Source organism: Amborella trichopoda, chromosome 6, assembly GCF_054954075.1.
Source record: "Amborella trichopoda isolate Santa Cruz 75 chromosome 6, AtrichopodaSantaCruz75HAP2 v2.0, whole genome shotgun sequence".
Lineage (NCBI taxonomy): Eukaryota > Viridiplantae > Streptophyta > Magnoliopsida > Amborellales > Amborellaceae > Amborella > Amborella trichopoda.
Window position 1 is genome coordinate 1655718 of NC_142341.1, and position 21505 is coordinate 1677222.

Genomic DNA, 21505 nt, shown 5'->3' on the forward strand with positions numbered 1-21505 from the left:
TTCTCTCTTTCCAAAAACCCCAAAAAGTTTTCTTCTATTTTTCTCTATGCACTTTCTCTCTCTATAAGAGAGGACAAACCCAAAAGTGCACCTATGTATGGGCTACTTTTTCACACATGCTTTATCTCTTTAGAAAAGCATCTTTGTATAGAGAGAATAAAGTCCCGAAAACATGTACGACGTCAAACCAATCTCAACTTTCCTTACTTTATCAATAAGAAACTTTATTCCTATCCATGTGGACCTAAGGCTCTATCCTAATCCAATTAGGACTTATCCATAAACTGAGATCCTAAATAATATGCTCTACCCAAATAAATAAGAAACTTAAATTAGAGGAAACCAATCCTCTAAAATTAAAGATTTCAGAATTCAAGATAAATATCAACAAATCTCCTCCACCTTAGCGTGAATTCCAAAAGAAATTCTCATCGATTGTCTTTTCCACACACGCCTCCACAGGCGCTTTCTTGGGCAACACATTAGGCAAGTCCAAGCATAGCTTGAAGTTCTGTAATTGAACCGACTTTATCAACATATCTACAACATTCTTCTTAGTGTCAATCTTCAGTGACAAGATATCACCTTCAGCTATGATCTTACGAATAAAATAGTATCTGACATCAATATGCTTCATGCTTGCATGATATACCTGATTCTTCGCCAAATGTATTGCACTCTGACTGTCACAATAAATGACAATTCCATCATGGCGTAAGCTCAAATCGCTTACAAGCCCTCTAAACCTCAGTAACAGTCATGCTTCAGTCGTAGACAAAGCAACAATGGCTTGTACCAGACCTCCAAGTGATTGCAGCTCCTGCAAATATAAACACATAACCTGTAATACATCTCATACAGTCTAAATCACCTGCAAAGTCAGCATCAACATAATCAACAACCTTGTCACCAAACTTTCTATCTCTATCAAACATCAGACCCACATCTGATGTACCCTTTAGGTAACACAGAATTCATTTTACCGCATGCCAATATTGTTTTTTTGGATTCGTCATATACTTGCTAACAACACTAACGGCATGAGAAATATTTGGACTAGAGTAAACCATTGCATAAATAAGACTTCCAACTGCACTCGCATAGGGAACACACGACATGTATCCCTTTTCAGCATCTGAACTTGGAGATAATGTTGCCGAAAATCTGAAATGTGCAGAAAGAGGAGTATCCACTGGTTTTGAATTTTTCATCCTGAATCTAGTGAGGACCTTCTCAATGTACTCCTTCTGAGATAGCCATAATTTACCCAACTTTCGATCTCTATGAATCTCCATACCTAAAAATTTTTTTGCTGAACCTAAATCTTTTATTTCAACTTATCTGGCAAGCTAAGTCTTCAATTTACTGATTTCTAAAGAATTATTTGCAGCAATAATCATATCATCCACATAAAGCAATAAATAGATGAATGAACGATCGGTAAATCTCTTAAAATAAACACAATTGCCATACTTACTTCTGACATACCCATGTCCAATTATGAATGTATCAAAACGTTTGTACCAATGCCTAGGAGACTGTTTTTGGGCGAACAACGACTTCTTTAATTTGCAGACGTAGTCATCTTTACTTTTAACAACAAAACCTTCTGGCTGAGTCATATAAATATGTTTTTCTAACTCTCCATGAACGAATGCAGTCTTGACATCAAACTGCTCTAACTCCAAATCAAACAATGCAACCGTGGCTAGTAAAACCCGAATAGAAGTGTGTTTCACCACTGGAGATAAAATCTCATTATAATCAACATCTACTTTCTGCGCATAACCTTTTGCAACCAAACGTGCCTTAAATCGATCACCACCAGTCTCAAGTGACCCATCTTTCTTCTTATAAACCCATTTACAACCAATGGCTCTCTTGCCTTTAGGCAACTTCACGAGATCCCAAGTGCGATTCTTCTGTAAAGATTTCATTTCTTCATCCATGGCTTCACTCCACTTGCTACTATCACTATCCTGTGTAGCTTCCATAAAAGTGGATGGCTCTTAGCTTGTGGCAGCCAATGCATAAGCCACCATGTCCTCAAAATCGTACTGCACGACTAGCTTTTTTATTCTATTTTTCTTTTCAAACTGAGGCTCTTCCTCAAGTGGAGTAGACTCAATGACTTCCTCATGGTCAACATCTTCCTCCATTATCTCACAGGAAATATCTAACACATAATTTGAAGTATTTTCTGGAGTTGTCAACTCCACCTCAACTGCATCACTAATGCTGCAATTTTTCTTTTCTACAGCATTCTGAATGTGTTTTAAATAGCAGATTCATCGAATTTAACATCACAACTAACAATAAATTTAAGCGACTTAAAATCTAGGCACTACATTCTATAGCCTGAACCTCATTCTCATAACCAAGGTAAACATACTTCTTTGACATTGGACTTAACTTATGATTCTTCACATGAACATAAGTAAGATAACCAAAAATTTTTAAATAAGAATAAGCAGTAGGTTTACCGAACCATACCTCTTCTAGTGTTTTGTAATCTATTATTGTAGATAGTGAATTGTTGACGAGGTAACACGCCGTATTGACTGTTTTAGCCCAAAAGTCCTTCGACAAACCAGCATCACTCAACATGTTGCGAGTCTTCTCTAGAAGTGTCATGTTCATGTGTTCAGCAACTCTATTTTGTTGCGGCGTCCTCAGAGTGGTGAAGCGAAGAACATTTCCTTCACTCTTGCAAAATTTCACAAACTCCACTGAATTGTACTCTCCACTATTATCAGTCATCAAGCACTTGACTTTCTTTCCAGTTTGTCTTTCGACCTTTGTTTTCTACTGCTTGAATGTATTAAATACATATGTCTTTTTCTTCAATGTGTAAATTCATACCTTCTTAAAGAAATCATCTATAAATGCAACAAAGTATAGAGATCCACCTTTTGAGACAACCGATGCAGGGCCCCAAACATCTGAATGAATATAGTCAAGAATACCTTTTGTGGTATATTCTAACGTACAAAACTGCACCTTACACTGCTTACTATAAACACAGTGCTCACAAAATTCCAACTTGTACTTCTTCAAGTCATTGATCAATTTGTGTTTGCTAAGTTCCGAAAAACCTCTCTCACCAATGTAGCCTAATTGCATATGTCACAACTAAGTCAAGTCAGAATCGTCATCATCAAATACGAAAAGTGCTGCTCTATCTGTGATAGTATCACCAAGTAGCACATATAAGTTTGGTATGATCTTCTTGCCTTTCATCACAACTAGAGCACCTTTAACAATCTTCAGAACTCCACCTTCTCCAATAAAATTGCAGCCATTGGAGTTTAAGGTACCCAAAGAAATAATATTTTTCCTCAAATCTGGAACGTGTCTAACAATGGTCAAGGTTCTAACAACTCCATCATACATTTTGAGAGCAATTGTCCTAACACCAATGGTCTTGCAAGCTGCATCCTTTCCCATCAAAACTAATCCGCCATCAATGTTTTTATATATGGTGAACCAATCCCGATGATGTCATATATGATAGGAACATCCTTAATCAAGAACCCACGAATCTTTAGAGTTTTCACAATTTGTTGAGACCGACAATACACTATTTGTTTCACTTACCGAGCTTCTATCAACTATATTGGTTACTTCAGAACCTCATCTTTTTTTCTCTTTGAGTTTTTAACAATCATTCTTAACATGCCCATATTTCTTGCGGTAATTGCAATAAATATTACTCTTTCATGTTTCTTTCCACTTCTCTCAACAGATCTCCCTCTAACCACTAAACCATCTGCATGTGGCTGAGCATTATCCTGTCTCTTTCTCAAATCGTTAGAAAGAAGAGTCGAAGTCACATTCTCCATCTCTATGTTATCTTTTCTATAAAGCAATGTTGTGACTAGATGCTCATACGAATGAGGGAGTAAGAATAATAAAATTATAGCCTTATTTTCACCATCTATTTTAACACTAATATTCAATAATTCACAAATAATTTTATTAAAATAATTCAAGTGTTCATAGATACCTGTACTTTCATTCATCCGTAGGGTGTATAAGTTTTTCTTAAAAAACAATCGATTTGTGAGGGATTTTGTCATATACAAACTCTCAAGCTTCGACCAAAGATTTGATGTCGAATCCTCATTGACGATATTAAATAGCACTTCACTCGATAAGCACAATCGAATAATGCTCATATCCCTCATATCTAAGTCTTCTCAATCCTCATCAACATGGATTCTAGTTTCTTAGACTTTCCTTTCAGAGCTTTATGTAAACCTTGTTGCACTAGCAAACCTTGAACATTGATTTGTCAAATTCCAAAATTGTTTTTGCCATCAAATTTCTCAACTTTGAATTTTGCATTCGAAACTTTTACCGCCATACCGGCAAAACCTCATACCTCGCTCTAATATCATTTGTTGTGCGCGGAAGCTCTAAACTTGACGCGTTGATTTTTGGAAAATAAAGTACGAGAAAAAGAATCTACAAAAAACAAGCAATAAAGATAAATAAATAAATAAATAGCAGAAAAAAAAAAAAACACCAGGATTTACGTGATTCGTCACAATTGTGATTACATCTACGGGTAAAGGCGATCGATGTTTTTTTACTAAATCAAAGAAAAAAAATCACAAAGCAACTTACTCTAAAACCGCAGACTCAATTTCCCACAAAGGCTTCTTCTTTTCAATTTTCTCATTCTGCAAAAACCCCCAAAAGTTTCCTTCCATTTTTCTCTATGCACTGTCTCTCTCTACAAAAGAGGACAAACCCAAAAATGCACCTATGTGTGGCCTACTTTTCCACACATACTCTCTCTCTAGAAAAGCATCTTTTTATAGAGAGAATAAAGCTCCAAAATCATGTACATCAAACAATCTCAACTTTCTTAACTTTATCAACAAGAAACTTTATCCCTATCTATAAGGACGTAAGGCTCTATTTTATAATCCAAGTAGGACTTATCCATAAACTTACATCCTAAATAATAGGCTCTACCCAAATAAATAGAAAACCTAAATTAGAGGAAACGAATCCCTTAAAATTAGGGATTCTAGAATTCAAGATAAATATCAACAATATATCCCCCTCTTCTAATCCTTCATTCCTAATGGAGGAACAAAACTTTAGATTAAATAAATTCTCGAAACACCATATAAATTTTAAGGGTATTTTGATCATTCAAATTGTCTCAAAATATATTTTTTTAATGTGCACCCTACAAGATGAGGGTATGCCCCAATTTTTATTTCTAGATGATTCGTAACTAAACTTAAAAATTAAAAACTCTAAGCAATCTGATCAAGATCAGACAATCTTAGACTACCTTTTGACTGAAGCAATCTCAGTTGTTCATTCAGATCGGACAATAGAGCGAGAAGTGACGCTTTCCTATAGCATATAGAGAGGTTTCACTTTAAAATATACCATCATTTCTTTTTCCTCCCATTTACCTCCCTTTTTTTTGATACAATGATTTATTTTTCCTGTCATTTATTTCCCTTTCTTTCAATATCACGACTTTGTTTTCCTCCTATTTGTATCCCTTTCTTTTTTCTTTCTATTTCTTATCTTAAGATATCTAAATCTACATAGAATCAAAGGTATTCTTTTCCGTATTCCCTCGCTTCCTATTCTAAATCTAAATCACATACCACCGATTTCTTTTAGTCTAAAATTTTTTTTCTCAAAAGAATTTAAACTTTTGAAATCCTATTTTTTGAAATTTTAAATTACCTTCACTGTAATCGTATTACCATGAAGGTAGGCATTATTAAGGTACTTTAAGTACTTTTACGGTAATGCTAAATAGTTTCATTACGGTACTTTAAGTAACATAACGCTAAAGGGATTTATTACGGTATTTTAAGTGTAGTAATGCTATAGTATTACTGTGAAACATTTAAATGAGACGGGTGGGCATGAAGCCCTTTAGCATTACGGTACTTAGAGTACAATAATAAAGCCTTTTAGTATTACGGTATTTAAAGTACCGTATTAAGTGCCGGAATGAAACCCTTTAGCATTACGATAGTTAAACTATGGCCTTCTTTCACGGTAATATGACTATCGTGAAGGCTATTTTGGTTTTTTTTAAAAAAAAGCCAAAAATAAGAAAAAATATATATGGAAGAGGTTAATAAAGTATATGGTTTTTTTTCTAATTAGACAAAAATTAAGGTATATTTTTTATAATTTCTATAAATTCTATATTATTGAGAGAAAATAAGTACGAGCCTAATTTTTAAGTTCTCGTTTTCCTCCTACTAGTTAAGTTAAGCTTCACAAAAATTAATTAAAATTTTCTTTTAAAATAAGGAAAATTATATAATGAAGTCATTTATCTTTGGTACAAGGTGGTCATAATTAATCTTGACCATTAGATGTGAAATTTGATGGCTGCATTTATTCCATCGACCAAGCTCAAACTTCAAAAGAAATTTTTTCGAACTTTGTAATGCATCCACACTATCAAATTTTGCATCCGATAATTGTAGGAAATTGTGACCTCCTTGTACCAAAGGTAAATGGTCTCATTGAATCTAGATTGATCCAATAGTCACGATTGTTTTTCGCATTTTAATTTTATTTTATTTTATAAAAATTCAATTAACTTGAAATTTAGGGAATCTATTCTTTGCAAAAAGGAGAATCTAATAAAACTATCAAAAAAATAATTCATAAAAAATATAGTAACCAAAATGCTCCTGCAAATTTTAGGGGTAATTTGGTTAATTTAATTTTTACGAATTATTTTTTAAATATTTTTATTAGGTATGTTTTGATGAGAAGAATGGAAGTTCCAAATTTTATTTGATTTGGATTTGTATATACAATAGTAAAATTACATTAGAAAATGAGGTCATGATTGTCAAATCAGCCCAGATGGGTCGATTCAATCTGGGCCGTTAGACTTACACTATTCTATCAGCCCATGGGTTGACATGATTTTTTTTTCCTATATATATATATATATATATATATATTAAAAAAAGCTTAATCCGGAAACCATGTATAGTTTTTGAATTTGGATCAAATCTGGTCCCATATATACTTTTGGATCCAAATCCAAATCTAAGTAGATCCGGATCCAAATCTCGGTGGATCTGAAGTGATCCGAAAAATTCTCGGCCCTACGTTGCCAGTTGAAAGGAAGACTAGTATTTCCTATTTTCTTTTTCAAAATTTGAACGCCTAAACTATTCTTCGCCATTAAAACTAGTCTAATTATTGGAAGAGTGATATTTATATATAAGAGAGTTGGGTTATTCAATTGCGAGTGTAAAAAGCTCCCAAACGGTGGCCAACAATAGGAATAGCAGTTCGGTGGAGCATCAACCGTCCATCATCCCTGCTGAATGAACGAGTGGGATTAAGACTTTTAAAACAGGGGCCTCTCCGATTTTTTTTTTTCAATCCCAATACATAAAGTAGAAGAAAGAGGGATATATCAGCCCTAATCCTTAATCATAATCGATAAGAAACTCTCTACTATCTATAAAATAATCAAACAGCTCTCAATGTCAAAGCAATCAATCCATAGAGATACTCTATTTCTGTATCAGAAACTAAACCAAGATACTTCAATACAAGACCCCAAATATATATATATATATATATATATATATATATATATATATATATATATATATATATGTTTCAACGAAAAAAATGGCGTCCAAATTTTATGCTTTGAGGAAAACAGTGGCATGAAGAAATTTTTAGTCCGCCTTTCTCACTCTCCCCCATTTTTCCTCCCTCTTTCTCCCATGTTCCCCAAACACACACACACTCTCTCTCTCTCTGCATATTTGCTCTCTCTCAAGGAAGTTGAACGAGGTAAGAAAAAAAACAGGATTCAAATTTTTTAGCATACAAAAGCCCTAACAAGAAAGAAAACATATTTTAATAAAAAATTTTAATAAAAATATTATTGTTACAGTAGGGAAAAATCCTTTTTTTTTTTTGTTGTTTTTTTTATAGATAAAGTAAAATGAATTATTAGTATTGTTGATACTATTATTCCTTTTTTTAGTATTTTTTATTAAAAATTTTTAGTTTACCTTTGACTAATTACTTAAAATACCCCTAAACAAAAAATTAGTGTACTATAAAATAAGGGTACCTAAATATGTTGAGTACTTTAAAGGTTTACACCACAAGTGGTGTAGCCTACAAAACCTATATATATATATATATATATATATATATATATATATATATCGAAATACTAATTGACAAAAATAACAAAGAAGATTAAATTTAAGGCAAATTTAAAAAGTTATATTGATAACTTTTATAAAAATGTTATAGTCAAGTAATACTTCATTTTCTTCAAAACCTCAAGTATTTTTAAGATATTTTGAAAATAACAACTTTAGAAAAGAAATTACAAAAATTATTTTTGAGAAATTGCATTTTAAATGGCGTTTTTCTGACTATGCTTTGTATCATATGAATAAGTAGGTAGCATGTGCCATGTTCAACACAACAAAAAAACAAAGGAAAAAAGAACTAAAAGAAAGGAATATTTGGAGAATGATACTGTGAGGTGCCATGTGCTTTGCTAACTCAACATAAATAATTAATTTGCGTCACATATTTTTGGAGTTCCTTGGTGTTTCAGTTAAGGGTCCACTTCTAAAAGTAGTAAAAAAATCAGCTTACAAACAAAGTTAAAAGTACATAGCCCATGCTATGCGCGTTATCAATTCCATTATAATTTTTAATATCATATTTTAAAATAAAATAAAAATATTTCAAAGGTAAAAATTTGTAATAAGTACCAAAAAATGTTAAAATACAATAATGTATTGAATTTTTTACTCACACATATGGACAGTGTTGTATGTCCGTTATTCTTTTGGATCCAAGATTTTACAAGTCTACCATCTTTGACCACCACGTTCATGACTCTAAAAAGAAACGAATTATGGGTCATAAATTGTAATTCTTTAATCAAATATGCTATTTTTGAAGCTCCAAATTCCTGGATTTGAAAATAGGATTTTCAATTGATTGGGATGTGTTTCAGTTTTTGGATCCTAAAGCTCTTAAAATTCAAGACAAAGGTATGAGTAAGCTGATGCCTAAGCACCTTTTTTTAATATAATTATGTATTGTATATTTACTAATAATGCAAATTAACAAATAAAATTTAATTTAAAAAATTATTTTACAAAAAAAAAAAAAAAAGATATTTCATTTACGGAAAGGTAAAGGTTTCCATACTTCCCTTACAAAATAGAAGATATATAATTCCCTTCCCATCTAGCTGTTCAATTTAGATCAAGTGAGTCACTGACCGTTTGATCTAGATTTGACTTCTCAGAGTATTTTATTTTTATTTTTTTCTAGAAATTGTATGAATATGAAATTTGGTACGTTCCATCTTCTCAATGAGACATACCTAAAAAAATATTAAAATATATTTTTATAAAATATAATGATACCCCTTGAAACTTTATTATATTATATTGATAAGCGCAACAATTGACACTCATAACAGTCAATTTTGTTGAGTACAATAGTATAAAAGTGTCCAAATTTTGCTAAGTACCAAAATACCGCTTGAAAAGTACAGTTGATATTCATAACAAGAACAATAATACAAGTTTCAAGGAATTGAAACGCAAAGGAAAGCTAGTGTTAGCCCATGAGTTTACGCCTGGGCTGCATATGAGTTTGTTGTTGTGAAACACCACCATTTGCGACTGCTTGTTAGCTTTCTTTGAAGAAAAAAAAAATTAATAAGGAATTGAAAGACAAACTAATGTGATCTTGTCGAGGTATATATTTTTGGAAAAATATCCTATTATCCCATATTTTTAACTTTTATATTTCATTAGACTCAAGAATTGAAAATATTACTTGTAAGCAAAAAGACTCCATCTTTTCTATCTTTCAACCCCCTAAACCCTTTTGACCATGTATTGGTGACCTCAACAACTTATAAAATGACTCTATCTCTCTCTCTCTCTAAAACTTCATATCTCTCTCATATCATCATCTCTCTCTCAAAACTCCATCTATCTCTAAAACCCAAACTCCATCTCTCACGCTTACATCATCTTCTCTCTCTCTAAACTCCATCTCTCTCCCAAAAACTCAAATTCCATCTCTTTCTCTCTCTAAAACTCCATCTCTCTCTAAAACCTAAACTCCATCTCTCTCTCACACATAAGAAGGTGTGCTCGTGTTCGAGCTCAAGCTAAACCTCTTGGCTAGTAAACTCACATAGAAACGAAGAGAGAGAGAAATGGAGTTTTAGAGAGAGAGATAGAGTTTGAATAGGGTGTCAATTTAGTGTTTGTTTGGGTCAAAATTTTATGGTCCAGGGGGTTGTAAGATAGAAAATATAGAGACATTTTGCTTACAAGTAATATTTTCAATTTTTGAGTCTCGTAAGATATTGAAGTTAAAAATAGGGAATAAAGAGATATTTTCCCTATATTTTTTTATTTTTCTTCTTTTTCACCTATTTTCTTTGAACAATCATAGCCGCTCAATTCAAATCAAACGATTAAGAGGTCAAGGTCACATATAATTTTTATGTTGTTGGGGTCACATAGAAACATTTTCAAGCTCCACCATTTTTCATCTGCATTTGTTTTACTTCTTTACACCTCCTTCTTAGTACTGTAGTTTTACCAAAACAAATACCCTAAATTTAATTTCTTGGTTGTCGGAAATGGTGATATCAAAAATCACTACCATAAGAAAATATCATATTATATGGGATTGATATTGATTTTAATATTGATCATTTCTCTAAATTGGTATAGTCATTGAAGTCCAATTAGATTAGGACTCTTGGTTATATCTAAAATTTGAGATATATATGAGATCTATGGGATTCTCATATGATATACAATGAGATGAGAATTTTTGTGCTCTATTTGGGTCACCATTTAGAAAAAGTGGCTTCTTCTAGAGAGAGAGGTGGGGGCCCTCATAGGAGATAAAGCATCAACATAGAGAGAAATGAGCTCTTTATAGAGAGAAACACTATGATGTTAGAGAGAAATGAGCTCTCTATAGAGAGAAACACTATGATGTTAGAGAGAAATGAGCTCCCTATAGAGAGAAACACTTTGATGTTAGAGAGAAATGAGCTCTCTATAGAGAGAAACACTATGATGTTAGAGTGATTGGTTTATTTTTGTAAAGAAGTTATTTCCATAAAGATTTTGGGTGGTTTCCTCTTTTAGTAAGAGAAAATCATAGTTGCTCTTATATTCTTTTCTTGGACAGTGGTTTAGTTATGGACTAAAAATGAGATATCGGCTGATGAGGTCGATCAGGTAATTCTAAAAAGGTTGTTTGATTGGGTTTTGTCGAAGGTTAAAAAATTCACTCTATATCCCAAAAATCATTATGTAACTCTCATCAGTATACTAGATTTTAATTTGTCATGCCCATAGATATTGCCTATAGAGTAAGCCACATAAAGTATTTATGTTCTTGCGGTACGTGTATATCCTTTATTTCTCATATTATAGTTTGTACTCTCACTTATTTTATTTCTAGCAGATTGAGTACATGATTTTAATAGGATCCAAAAGTTTTGGGTTTCATATTTCTGCATCTAAGAGGGTTCTTAAATCCTAACATTAGTAACCACATAAATGTTCCTTTCTTAAAGTGTTCCTCTTTGAGCTGATATTTTATAGCAAACAAATAAAACAAAAACTTATTGTACTTTATGTTGCTCTTTCTTGTGATGATTTATGGTAAACATACTTTGTGCTTAAAGAACCCATCAAAGTATAAGAAAGATTGAGCACTAACCATAATTGTGGGGCTTTTCAGTCCTAGCCTTAAAAAACTCGAATTGATCGAAGAAGATATATCTGAAGCCATCTAATTTGGAGGCGAGACCAATTAGAAGTTCCTCTAGAGCAACATTGTGAGATAAACAAAGATAACTAGCTTCATCCAAACACTCCCCATTATTAAGCATCCTCATGCCAGCCATACAGCCCAAGTTCTTGAGCCCTGAAAGTAAAAACTTTCTTGCACCATGGCTATCTAGTGCCTGCAATAAATTCAATAATGAGAGAAAGAGAGATTGTATTTGCCGTGGAAATGTATGCAATGAGCAGTACATCACACCAGCTATCAAATGTCAATCAGGAATGGCTTGGGTATGTCGTTCCTGCGCTCAAAGTCCATCAGAAAATTTGATAGCACCCTAGCCATCTACAATTGGTATCAAACAGTTTGAATAGTGTTCATGAAATCCTTCATTGCGCTCAACGTATATACCAAATTAGTATGCCTACCACCTTAATGCATTTTTTCCGTTTTCTAAACTTTGTTATCCACACAATAACTAGGAGTAACACTGTCCAAGATGTAGCTAGATGTATAATGCCTCCCTTTTCTTGTTAACTTCCACAAAAGAAGAAAGGACAGTGAGGACAAATTGCCGATTACATATTAGCCATTGGATGTGATTTTGAGTGTATCCAGTGTGGGAAAAAGCGAACTGAAATAGTTAATCGGACATGGGGCCCAAAGCGGTTCACCCGGCCTAACCGATAAACTAGCCGGGTTCAATCGGCCTAACCGGGCAAGTCTCGGGAGGTCAAAAAAAATAAAATACATACAAAAAAATTTAATAAAATATAATATATTTAAAACATGTTAAACAAATCACATCCAAATGAAATTGAAAATCAATGAAAAAATGGATTTTAAATAATCGATTTGTACCTAGAGATATTTTTGAAATTTTTCAAACAAGATGGGAAATTGTAAAAATAAGTATTAATGGCCAAAAAAATTTTCAATCTTTGCCAAAATGATGAAAAACATTAAAAAATACATTACACATAAAGTCCCTAATTTATTGGGATTTTATATACTTTTTTTGAAATTATTTTAAAATACCCAACCTGTTCACCAAAACCAACCGAAACCGGAACCACAAATAGCCGGTTCTGATTAACCGGGCCCCGATTTTTCCTACACTGGGTGTATCACAAAGCTCGATAAATTTTGTTTTGAACTTAGTGTCGGTTCAATGGCACACCCCTGGTCACTCAATTTTACATCTAATAGTCAATAATGACTTTAACCTCCTTATATTAGTATTAAATGATCTTGTGATATACTTTGCCTATTAGCCTATTAGCATAGAAAAGGAACAAAAGAGGAAGGAAGCTGATAACTCACTTGAATATGTAAGGATAAGTTGCCGATTACAATTTCCACTAATCCATCTTTGGGTTGTGACCTTTGGGGTTCATAATGGTTGAAAAGTGCCTTATAATGATTTAATCCAAAGCTGATGTAATAAACAGCTTGTAAGAATGCTTGTTGGGCCTTCGAGTGCCCTAATTTCGTCCTGAACTCATTTTTGAGCTCAATGAATTGCTCCACTTGCATTGCCATGTCCACAACCTGAAACTTCTTGAACTTCTCATTTCGAATTTGTTCCAGCTTTCTATATTTTAACCAAACATTTTTTGTTGAACCCGGTGTTTAAAAAACAACTAACACAGCTCAGGACTCTTTTGAGTTGGTCCTGATTAGGATGCTGGTGAGTCTGAAGAAAAACCTCAGATTTCCCCGGCTTTGCCCTAAACCCTACTTTTTAATGTCACAATATCACCGGTTCAAATTGCGACTAGCCCGACTCGAGCTGGGTGACTCAAGCCTGGGACCCATGTATGTCTAAGACCATGTCTATGGTTTTAAACACCAGTTGAACTTTCGGGCACTAATTCAAATTCAATCAACTTATAATGTATGTAATTAATGTTGTAAAACATTCTAGTGCCCAAAGTATATGAAATCAATCATGCATCTTAAAATGGTGAAAATAACAAATATCATCATCATCATCATCATCAAAGTTGTTTTCAACTATCGGGGTCAGCTATTAGTTTGTCATTCTACTCTATTAAAGGTCATACCCTCAGTAAAAATAACAAATAACAAACTACTTAATATAGTTAGACCCTCGGTATCTTGAGAATGAAATGCCAGTAATTGAGATAAATGAAGGTTACCTTCCCTTTGTTTCAGAGAGAACTCCTGCTCCTCCGGAGGCAAAGTTGGGTCCATAGATGATACTCTAACTAACTACACAAGATGATACTCTAACTAACTACACAAGATGGGAACAAAGAAAAATATGGATAATATTCTTGATAATGAAAAAACTAAATAAAAGTATGGTCCACATTCGCCATATATGTTTTCTTAGTAGGAATGATGCCCTAATGTTAAGGACATCTTTGCTTTCCCTTTCCTCTCAAGACCAAGACCCCCAGGTGAAACCTTCTTATTGAAGAATTCACTAAGAGGGAGAGGCCTCACAGTAGGGTCCTCCCCTAACCATAGTGCGTGGGCTGCTTGCCTATTTATGCCTTCTGTGGAATGGAATGAGTCGAAAAACACATGACCGGCCGGGTTCTCGCAAAGCTCGTATCCCGAGGATCCAGACTTTCCTCCGCATGTGTACAACCCTCGAAAGGGTCCGGATCCGCAACATGCTTGGTGTCCATCAATAAATCCTGTTGAAAATAAGTTCATAAATTTAGTTATCTCCCTCTCCTATTGACAGCTAAAATATTATAGATTCTCAAGGGAGCATATCCTGCATTCACTCTCTTGGGTAAAACACTCTTAGTAATATTGCTAGGAACCCAAATTTTGGGGATCTAACCTTCTCAACTCGGCAACCAACCTCAAACAAGAAAGTTTGAAGATTGAACAGAAACCATCCAATTGTTGGGAAAATCAAATTCTTTTTTTTTTACTAAGTTCATGAGTTTAATAACTCAAGAATCCAAATATTGTCTTGTGAGAACATTGACATTGTGATTTTACAGTGGATCCCAACCAAAATTTGAGATTGAAAATCATCCTAACTCTTTTTCTTCAGGGAGTGTTTGAATAGTGTGCTCCAGCAACACTCACTCTATTTGAGCATAAAGAGGCAGAACATACTAAATCGCCAAAAAAAAATAAAGAAAAAAATATTGACATTATTTCTCCTCCATTTTGGCTTCATTTCCCTTCATCTCCATTTGGCCAGGTATTAATTTTACAGTTTTTCATGTATACAACCGAATATAACTACCAATATAATCCTTAAAACTACCTTATCAGACACATTGAAACAAATAAAAATTGTTTTGAACAAAGCAAATCAAGCTTACCTACCAAAAATTAGGTAAAGTATACAAATAAGATTCTTTGTCATTGATACTAAAGGTCATAATCACCCTTGTACAAGGAGGTAGGGGTATGTCATTAAAGGCATCCATACTTCAAATAAATGTTTCTCAGACTCATTGAAATAAATGACATCCCCCTGACCCCCCAATTTCAAATATGACAGCTAAAAGATGATTGTGACCTTCTACTAGCAAAAATAAATATCCAACAAATAAAAATAATAACTAGAGAGGATTGATTTTTACCATATTTGTGGGGTTCTTCAATTCTGGTCCTCAAAAACTTGAAGTAGTCGAAGAAAATGTACTTAAATCCTGCTAATTTGGATTCCAGACTTATTAACAGGTTTTCTGCTGCAGCATTATGAGATGCACTAAGATAAGTGGCCTCATGCAAACACTCCCCTTTTCCATGCGCCCTCATATGAGGAGTGCAGCCTAAATCCTTCAATCCCACATTTAAAAATTTTCTTGCACCATTATTGTACAGACCCTGCCAAAAAATAAATAGAACTAAAAAATATGTGTGTGAGAGAGAGAGAGAGAAAGAATTGTTAATTGCATTGATGGTTACATGTTCCAACTTCTATAAAGGCCTTTATGCCTTCTTTAATAGTTGAACCTAATGCACTCATGGTTAGGAATACTTTATTTAAGATGCACTTCTATTGAAAAAGACTATTTTTTAGGAAAGATTTCAATAGGCATGAACCTCCAAATATCCTAAAAACTCATTTTTTTGACAAATAAAAATAATTAATGTCAGAAGAAATATCCTAAAAACTCATTTTCTAAAGAAAATAACAAAAAGTTTTATAAAGATTATTCAGAAAAGCTTTTGATATAACTTGAACCTCTTTTGCCTCTCTTGGCTCACTTATCCCCCTCTCTCTCTCTCCAATTATTATAGAAGTAGTTGTTCAGCTTAGCTATTTTAACCCTGATCAATTTTAGTTTGTGAAATAAGTTTTCAATATTAGACATGAGAAGCTGGACCTAGTATTCGTAATACTTCAATTGGGATCTGAGGTTTCCCGTGTTGTAATAAAACTTTTTGGTGAAATTCTCCTAATATAATCACTTGAAAACAAGCACAAAATATATCGTTATTTATTTAAAGTCTGATATTTGAATCGAAACCGAGAGAAACTCCGCCCTTTTATGCTTTTTTTTTTTTACCATTTTTTTTTTTCCATTTTCTATTCCAGTTTGGAATCAAAACTGAATTAACATCCACGCTGCTCTCTGGTTTATTACCATTAGGCCAATTGCGAATAAAGAGTGCAACTAAACAAAGGGTAAAATAGGTAGTGTTCATTTTATTGCTATAGGCACCCTCTACATGGGTGGGATTGTAGCTAGAGGCTATTGTTTATATCACATCGATGTTCGGGTATACGGATTTTATTAACAACTTTGTCTGTTAGATGTAAAATTGGGTAGTTGAGGGTATCACGTTGAACTAGCTTAAACTCTATTTTTGAATTATGTGATACAATCAAGCATTCAGATTTCACATCTTATAGTTATAGATGATAGAAATTATTTCATAATGTACAATCAAAGCCAATTTTTTCCTTAAAACTTTTGAAATCAAACACGAGTACCAAGAAGTTGTCTCTAGTTTCACACTTAAAAGTGTTGATCAAAGATGAATGTTATCCATTAAATAAAAGAAATAACAGTATTACAAGATGAAGAAGGAAAACTCACTTGAATATGTGAAGACAATTTGCCTATAACAAATTTGACAAATTCATCTTTGTTTTGTGATATTTGGCCTTCATAATCATTGAAAAGCACCTTATAATCATTTAGCCCAATGCTAATACAATAAACAGCTTGTGAGAATTCTTGGTGAGCCTTAAAGTGCCCAAATTTTCTCTTAAACTCATATTTAAGTTCACTGAGTTGCGCCACTTGCATGCCCATGTCCACAACCTGAAACATTTCTAAAATTTCAAATTTTCAGAAATAACATTGCATTTACTTATGTTTTTAACAAATGAAATATGGATTGTATACAATGAGACCATTTGCTTTTGATACAAGGAAGTCACTATCACTTATAACCGTTCGATGTGAAATCTAATAGCATAGGTGTGTTCCAAAGTTCAAGAAAATTTCTTTTGAAGTTTGAGCTTGGTCATTAGAATAAATGTCGCCATCCAATTTCACATCCAACGGTCAAGATTGATTGTGATACTTTGTACCAAAAATAAATTGTCTCATAGTATACTTTTCCAATGAAATATTGTTTTTTTTTCAAAAGGTGCAAAAGATTATATTCTATAAAACCTATTTTTAGGATCCTAAATTTCGGGGATGTAACTGCATCAATTTAGCAACCAACCTGAAAAATAATAATAATAATAATAATAATAATAATAATAATAATAATAATAATTATTATTATTATTATTATTATTATTATTATTATTATTATTATTATTATTATTATTATTATTATTATTATTATTATTATTATTATTATTATTATTATTATTATTATTATTATTATTATTAAAATGAAATAATTCCTTTTGTATATGTTTTTTAAGAAATAACATCCTAAAATTGAACGAAGACCATCGAATTTTTGTAAGTCACATCTAAGTATTTAAATATTCAAAATCTTGTTCTTAAAGAAAATTTATCAAGATAACCATAAGATATGAACTATTAGCATTTGAAAATTTAGGAATAAATCGTGTTTTGTTTTTTATATTTAAAAATGCTCTTTTATATTTCATATTTTGCTCTCAAGTCCCACATTTAAGAACATAAATTGTACTTTAATTTTACCTCTTTTTCTATTAATCGGATTAAAATCAAATTTAGTATGTTCATATTTTTCATTGTCATATACCTATAAAAATATTTAAAAAATAATTTAAAATATATAAAATTGTCAAACTACTCATGAATTATATAGGGTAGCTTGATCCTTTAATTATTTTAATTTATTTTTAATATTTTTTTTCGGTATATGTTAGTGACGTGTATATGCCAACTAAATTTGAGCTTAATCTGATACATAGAAAGCGATAAAATTAAAATATGCTTTATGTTCTCAAGAAAGGAACTTGATCGTAAATTAATATATGACACTATTTATAAATATCAAAATTAGAACATAATTTATATTTCAATTTCCTTGGATTTAAATTCAAAGTACCCATAAAAACCACATGATCGTCAAATGGAATAGTTGCAAAAAGATAAAAACATTAAATAGCTTGTCCCTTATGGGTAGTTTGATCAATTTTATTTTGGGAAAGGTTTATATGCTTTCCCTACAGTATAGAAGTTCTATCCTCCTCCTACCATCCAGCCGTCCAATTTTGATCAAGAGTGGCACTCACCGTTTGATCTAAGATCCGACATCTTAAATTATTTTATTTTTAGTTTTTTTTAATACAAATTGTATGAATATGAAATTTGGTACATGTCATCTTCTCATTGAAGCGCACCTATAAAAAATATTAAAAATATTTTTTTGATAAAATATAATGACCAAAATACCCCTTAAAATTTTCAGGGGTATTTTGATCATTTTATTTTATTGAAAATATATTTTTTTATATTTTTTTCTAGTGCGAGTTTAATAGATGAATGGACGTCCAAAATTTTGTGTCAAAATAGTTTATAGAAAAAAAATTAAAAATAAAATAGTGAAGACATGACATTGGGATTGGGGCAATCTTAGCCCTCCATTCAAAATGGACGGTTGGATAAGGGGAGGATAGAACTTCTATACTGTAAGGGAAGCATAGAAAGCTTGCCCTTTTATTTTTGAAAATATTCATCGGGTAATTTTAAAGTAAATCCCAAAATCTTAGATCGATAAAGTACTTGTAAATAGGCCTTGAAGGATATAGGATGCACTTTGTCGAAGAACGCTGCATGTGCTAAGAAGACATTTGCGTCAACAACCCAGTGTTTTAAAACCTGGAGAGTTGGACCACCAGTCCCGGCCCTAATTACCCCTAAAACCCTATCATACTTTTCTTTTTTAAGTTTATTTAATATTTCTTAAGTACTTTTAAATCTCCGCCCCATAAGCTCCTATTTCAATTTTTTATATGTTATTATTTTTAATATTTGTGTGACCTTTGAACTGATTTGGATCAGTGATTCGGTGATTCAACATGGATTTGTTGGATGTATGATGTACCCCACCGATCCAAGTTTTGAAACATTGAGAAACAAAAAAGGGTGCTAAACATGGTTTGAGTCTAAATATTTGGAGACAAATGTAAGGAAAAGCTCCAGTCCAATTTAGATCAAGTGAGCCGCTATTTGATCTAGATCTAACTCCTAAGAATATTTTTATTTTTAATTTGTTTCTACAAATTATATGAATATAAATTTGGTATGTGCCACCATCTCAATGGAGCGCAGTAAAAAAAGTATTTAAAAAATATTTTTAAAAAAATAAAATTACTAAAAGACTGCTGAAAGTTTTAGTGGCATTTTGGTCATTTTATTTATTTGAAGATATTTTTTAATATTTTTTCAGGTGCGACTTCGAGAGAGTAGTGGACAACCAAAATTTAATGTCAAAATGTTCTATATGGAAAAATTAAAAAATAAAACAGTGTGTAAGCATAACATTGTGATTGGGGTCATATCTGCCGTTCATTCAGATCGAACAGCTGAATAGGGAGAGATATGTAGCTTATATACAGTAGGGAAAGTATTGAAAGCTTTCTATGAATTTAAAACACAAAAATACTAAATATTACCTCCCCTTGGTTTGTATCTGATAAAACTCCGGCTCCTCCTGAAGCAAAGTTGGCTCCATAAGAATGGTCAGCATTCGATTGCAAGTATGGCGGGATAAGAGGTAAGTTCGCGAGTTCGGCTAAAGTTTACACAAACCAAAGAATGAGCCAGAGAGATGGTATATATATATCCATCTACATTCAGTAGATTTTAAATCTAATAGTTAAGGATGATTGTGCGCATATATATCTATTTTTCATATTTAAAATGTGCTAAGTGAAAGAAATAAGATGGTCGAGATGTCTTGTCATCTACATCAGAAAAAAAGCATGTGTAACCAAACCACCAATCAAGAGATCGAGTCCCCACACATCAACTTTTTCTCTTTTTTTTTCGTTCTTTTAGTAAACTAGGTTCAAGGGTGAAGAAGAGAAGAACAAGAAAAAGATGGAAATAATGGATTATTAGATTTTTTTTGTTGTGGTTTTTCTTTAAGGATTTGAATGCACTTGAGTTTATACTGAAACAAATAAACTTTCTATTTCATTTTCCTGAAAGTCTACAGTAGTGAAAAAGCTTTGTTGTAATTTCCTTTCATTTATTTCCCAAGTTGGGCTTTTTCTCGTGAATTGTGTGAGATTTATTTTATATCAACAGATTGGTGGGACCTATATCCAGCTATTTTTCAATAAAATAAAATAAATAAAGTACGCATACATTGGTCACAAATATGCAAGTCGTAAATTTGACCACATGTATCTTATTTTTTTTGTGCAAAGTGGGCTAATAATTTTCTTTCACGTCAAATATAGTTAATGGTGTAAATTGAACCATCTAATTTCACATTTGACAATTAAAATAAATATGATCTCTTTATAATCAAAATAAATAATTTTATTTTATATTTCTTCAATAAAACAAAAAAAAAAAATCATGAAGTACCAATAAAATCTGGTGTGACCTTCCCATCTGAGAAGCGACCAGTAGGGTGGCCAGAAAAGGCATTTAGACCATAAGGAAAATAATTTGCCCTATGCTCCTTGGAACTATTTATGTAATTGTTGGTGCCACAATCCACTAGGGAATCCCCCAACACAAAAAGCTTCACCCTTTCTCCATTAACAATCTCCCTCCCCATAACCACCAAAACATATATCAAAAGACCACATTCACATTTCAAACCCCATCCCATTTTGTAAAAAAATAAAAAAAAAATATAATAAAAATGTATTGCTGAATGAACAAGCCTATAAATCAGTGGCCAATTTCGTGGAAGACTCACATGGAGGCTTGAATGAAAGCTAGATGGGTATTTATAGCCAAAATTTTCACTCAAATAATATGCTTGCAAAATACATAAATTTGGTTTATTGTGGCTTGAAATCATTTTATAAATTGGACCGTTGAGATTGAATGCTACAGTTGCGTAGGGTAGATTTATGTCACGAGTTGTACGACCTGATTTTGATGGATGAGCAATCACCCTAAAAAGATGGATGCCTGGAAAAAAATGTCAACCGTCCAATCAACGGGAAAGCACACGTCACACTAACGTGAGGAATCTTTGTTACGTTCTTTTCGTCGCAAAACGTAACGAGCTA

At 32.5% G+C, this 21505-nt stretch overlaps 2 protein-coding genes across 17 annotated transcripts in view; both read right to left on the minus strand.

The window, feature by feature from the left end:
- The window catches only part of LOC18434564 (GDSL lipase), a 27898-nt gene extending 13396 nt beyond the window's left edge, over positions 1–14502 (minus strand). For 7 of the 15 annotated variants that reach the window (XM_088870066.1, XM_020667323.2, XM_088870065.1 and 4 more), the window contains exons 1-2: positions 13165–14502; positions 11776–12022 (exon numbers count right to left, since the gene is read on the minus strand). In XM_088870066.1, the coding sequence (XP_088726192.1) occupies positions 11776–12022; positions 13165–13383 (466 nt within the window). In that variant the 5' untranslated portion in view covers positions 13384–14502. Of the gene's footprint in view, positions 1–652; positions 821–3854; positions 4468–7190; positions 7340–11775; positions 12023–13164 lie in introns of those variants that run through there. The other 8 variants (XM_088870073.1, XM_088870072.1, XM_088870074.1 and 5 more) reach the window with 6 other exon arrangements.
- On the minus strand, positions 14114–21196 carry LOC18434563 (GDSL esterase/lipase 5). 2 transcript variants are annotated; one of them, XM_088870062.1, is made up of 5 exons: positions 20847–21196; positions 19925–19962; positions 16890–17117; positions 15423–15669; positions 14114–14510 (listed from the first exon to the last, which is right to left on the minus strand). In XM_088870062.1, the coding sequence occupies exons 1-5, from the start codon at positions 21094–21096 to the stop codon at positions 14197–14199; spliced, it is 1077 nt and encodes a 358-aa protein (XP_088726188.1). In that variant the 5' UTR covers positions 21097–21196; the 3' UTR covers positions 14114–14196. The 2 variants fall into 2 exon arrangements, with proteins under 2 accessions (XP_088726188.1, XP_006844694.1); XM_006844631.4 differs by having other exon boundaries at positions 19925–20043; positions 20847–21195.
- Positions 21197–21505: the final 309 nt, after the last annotated feature.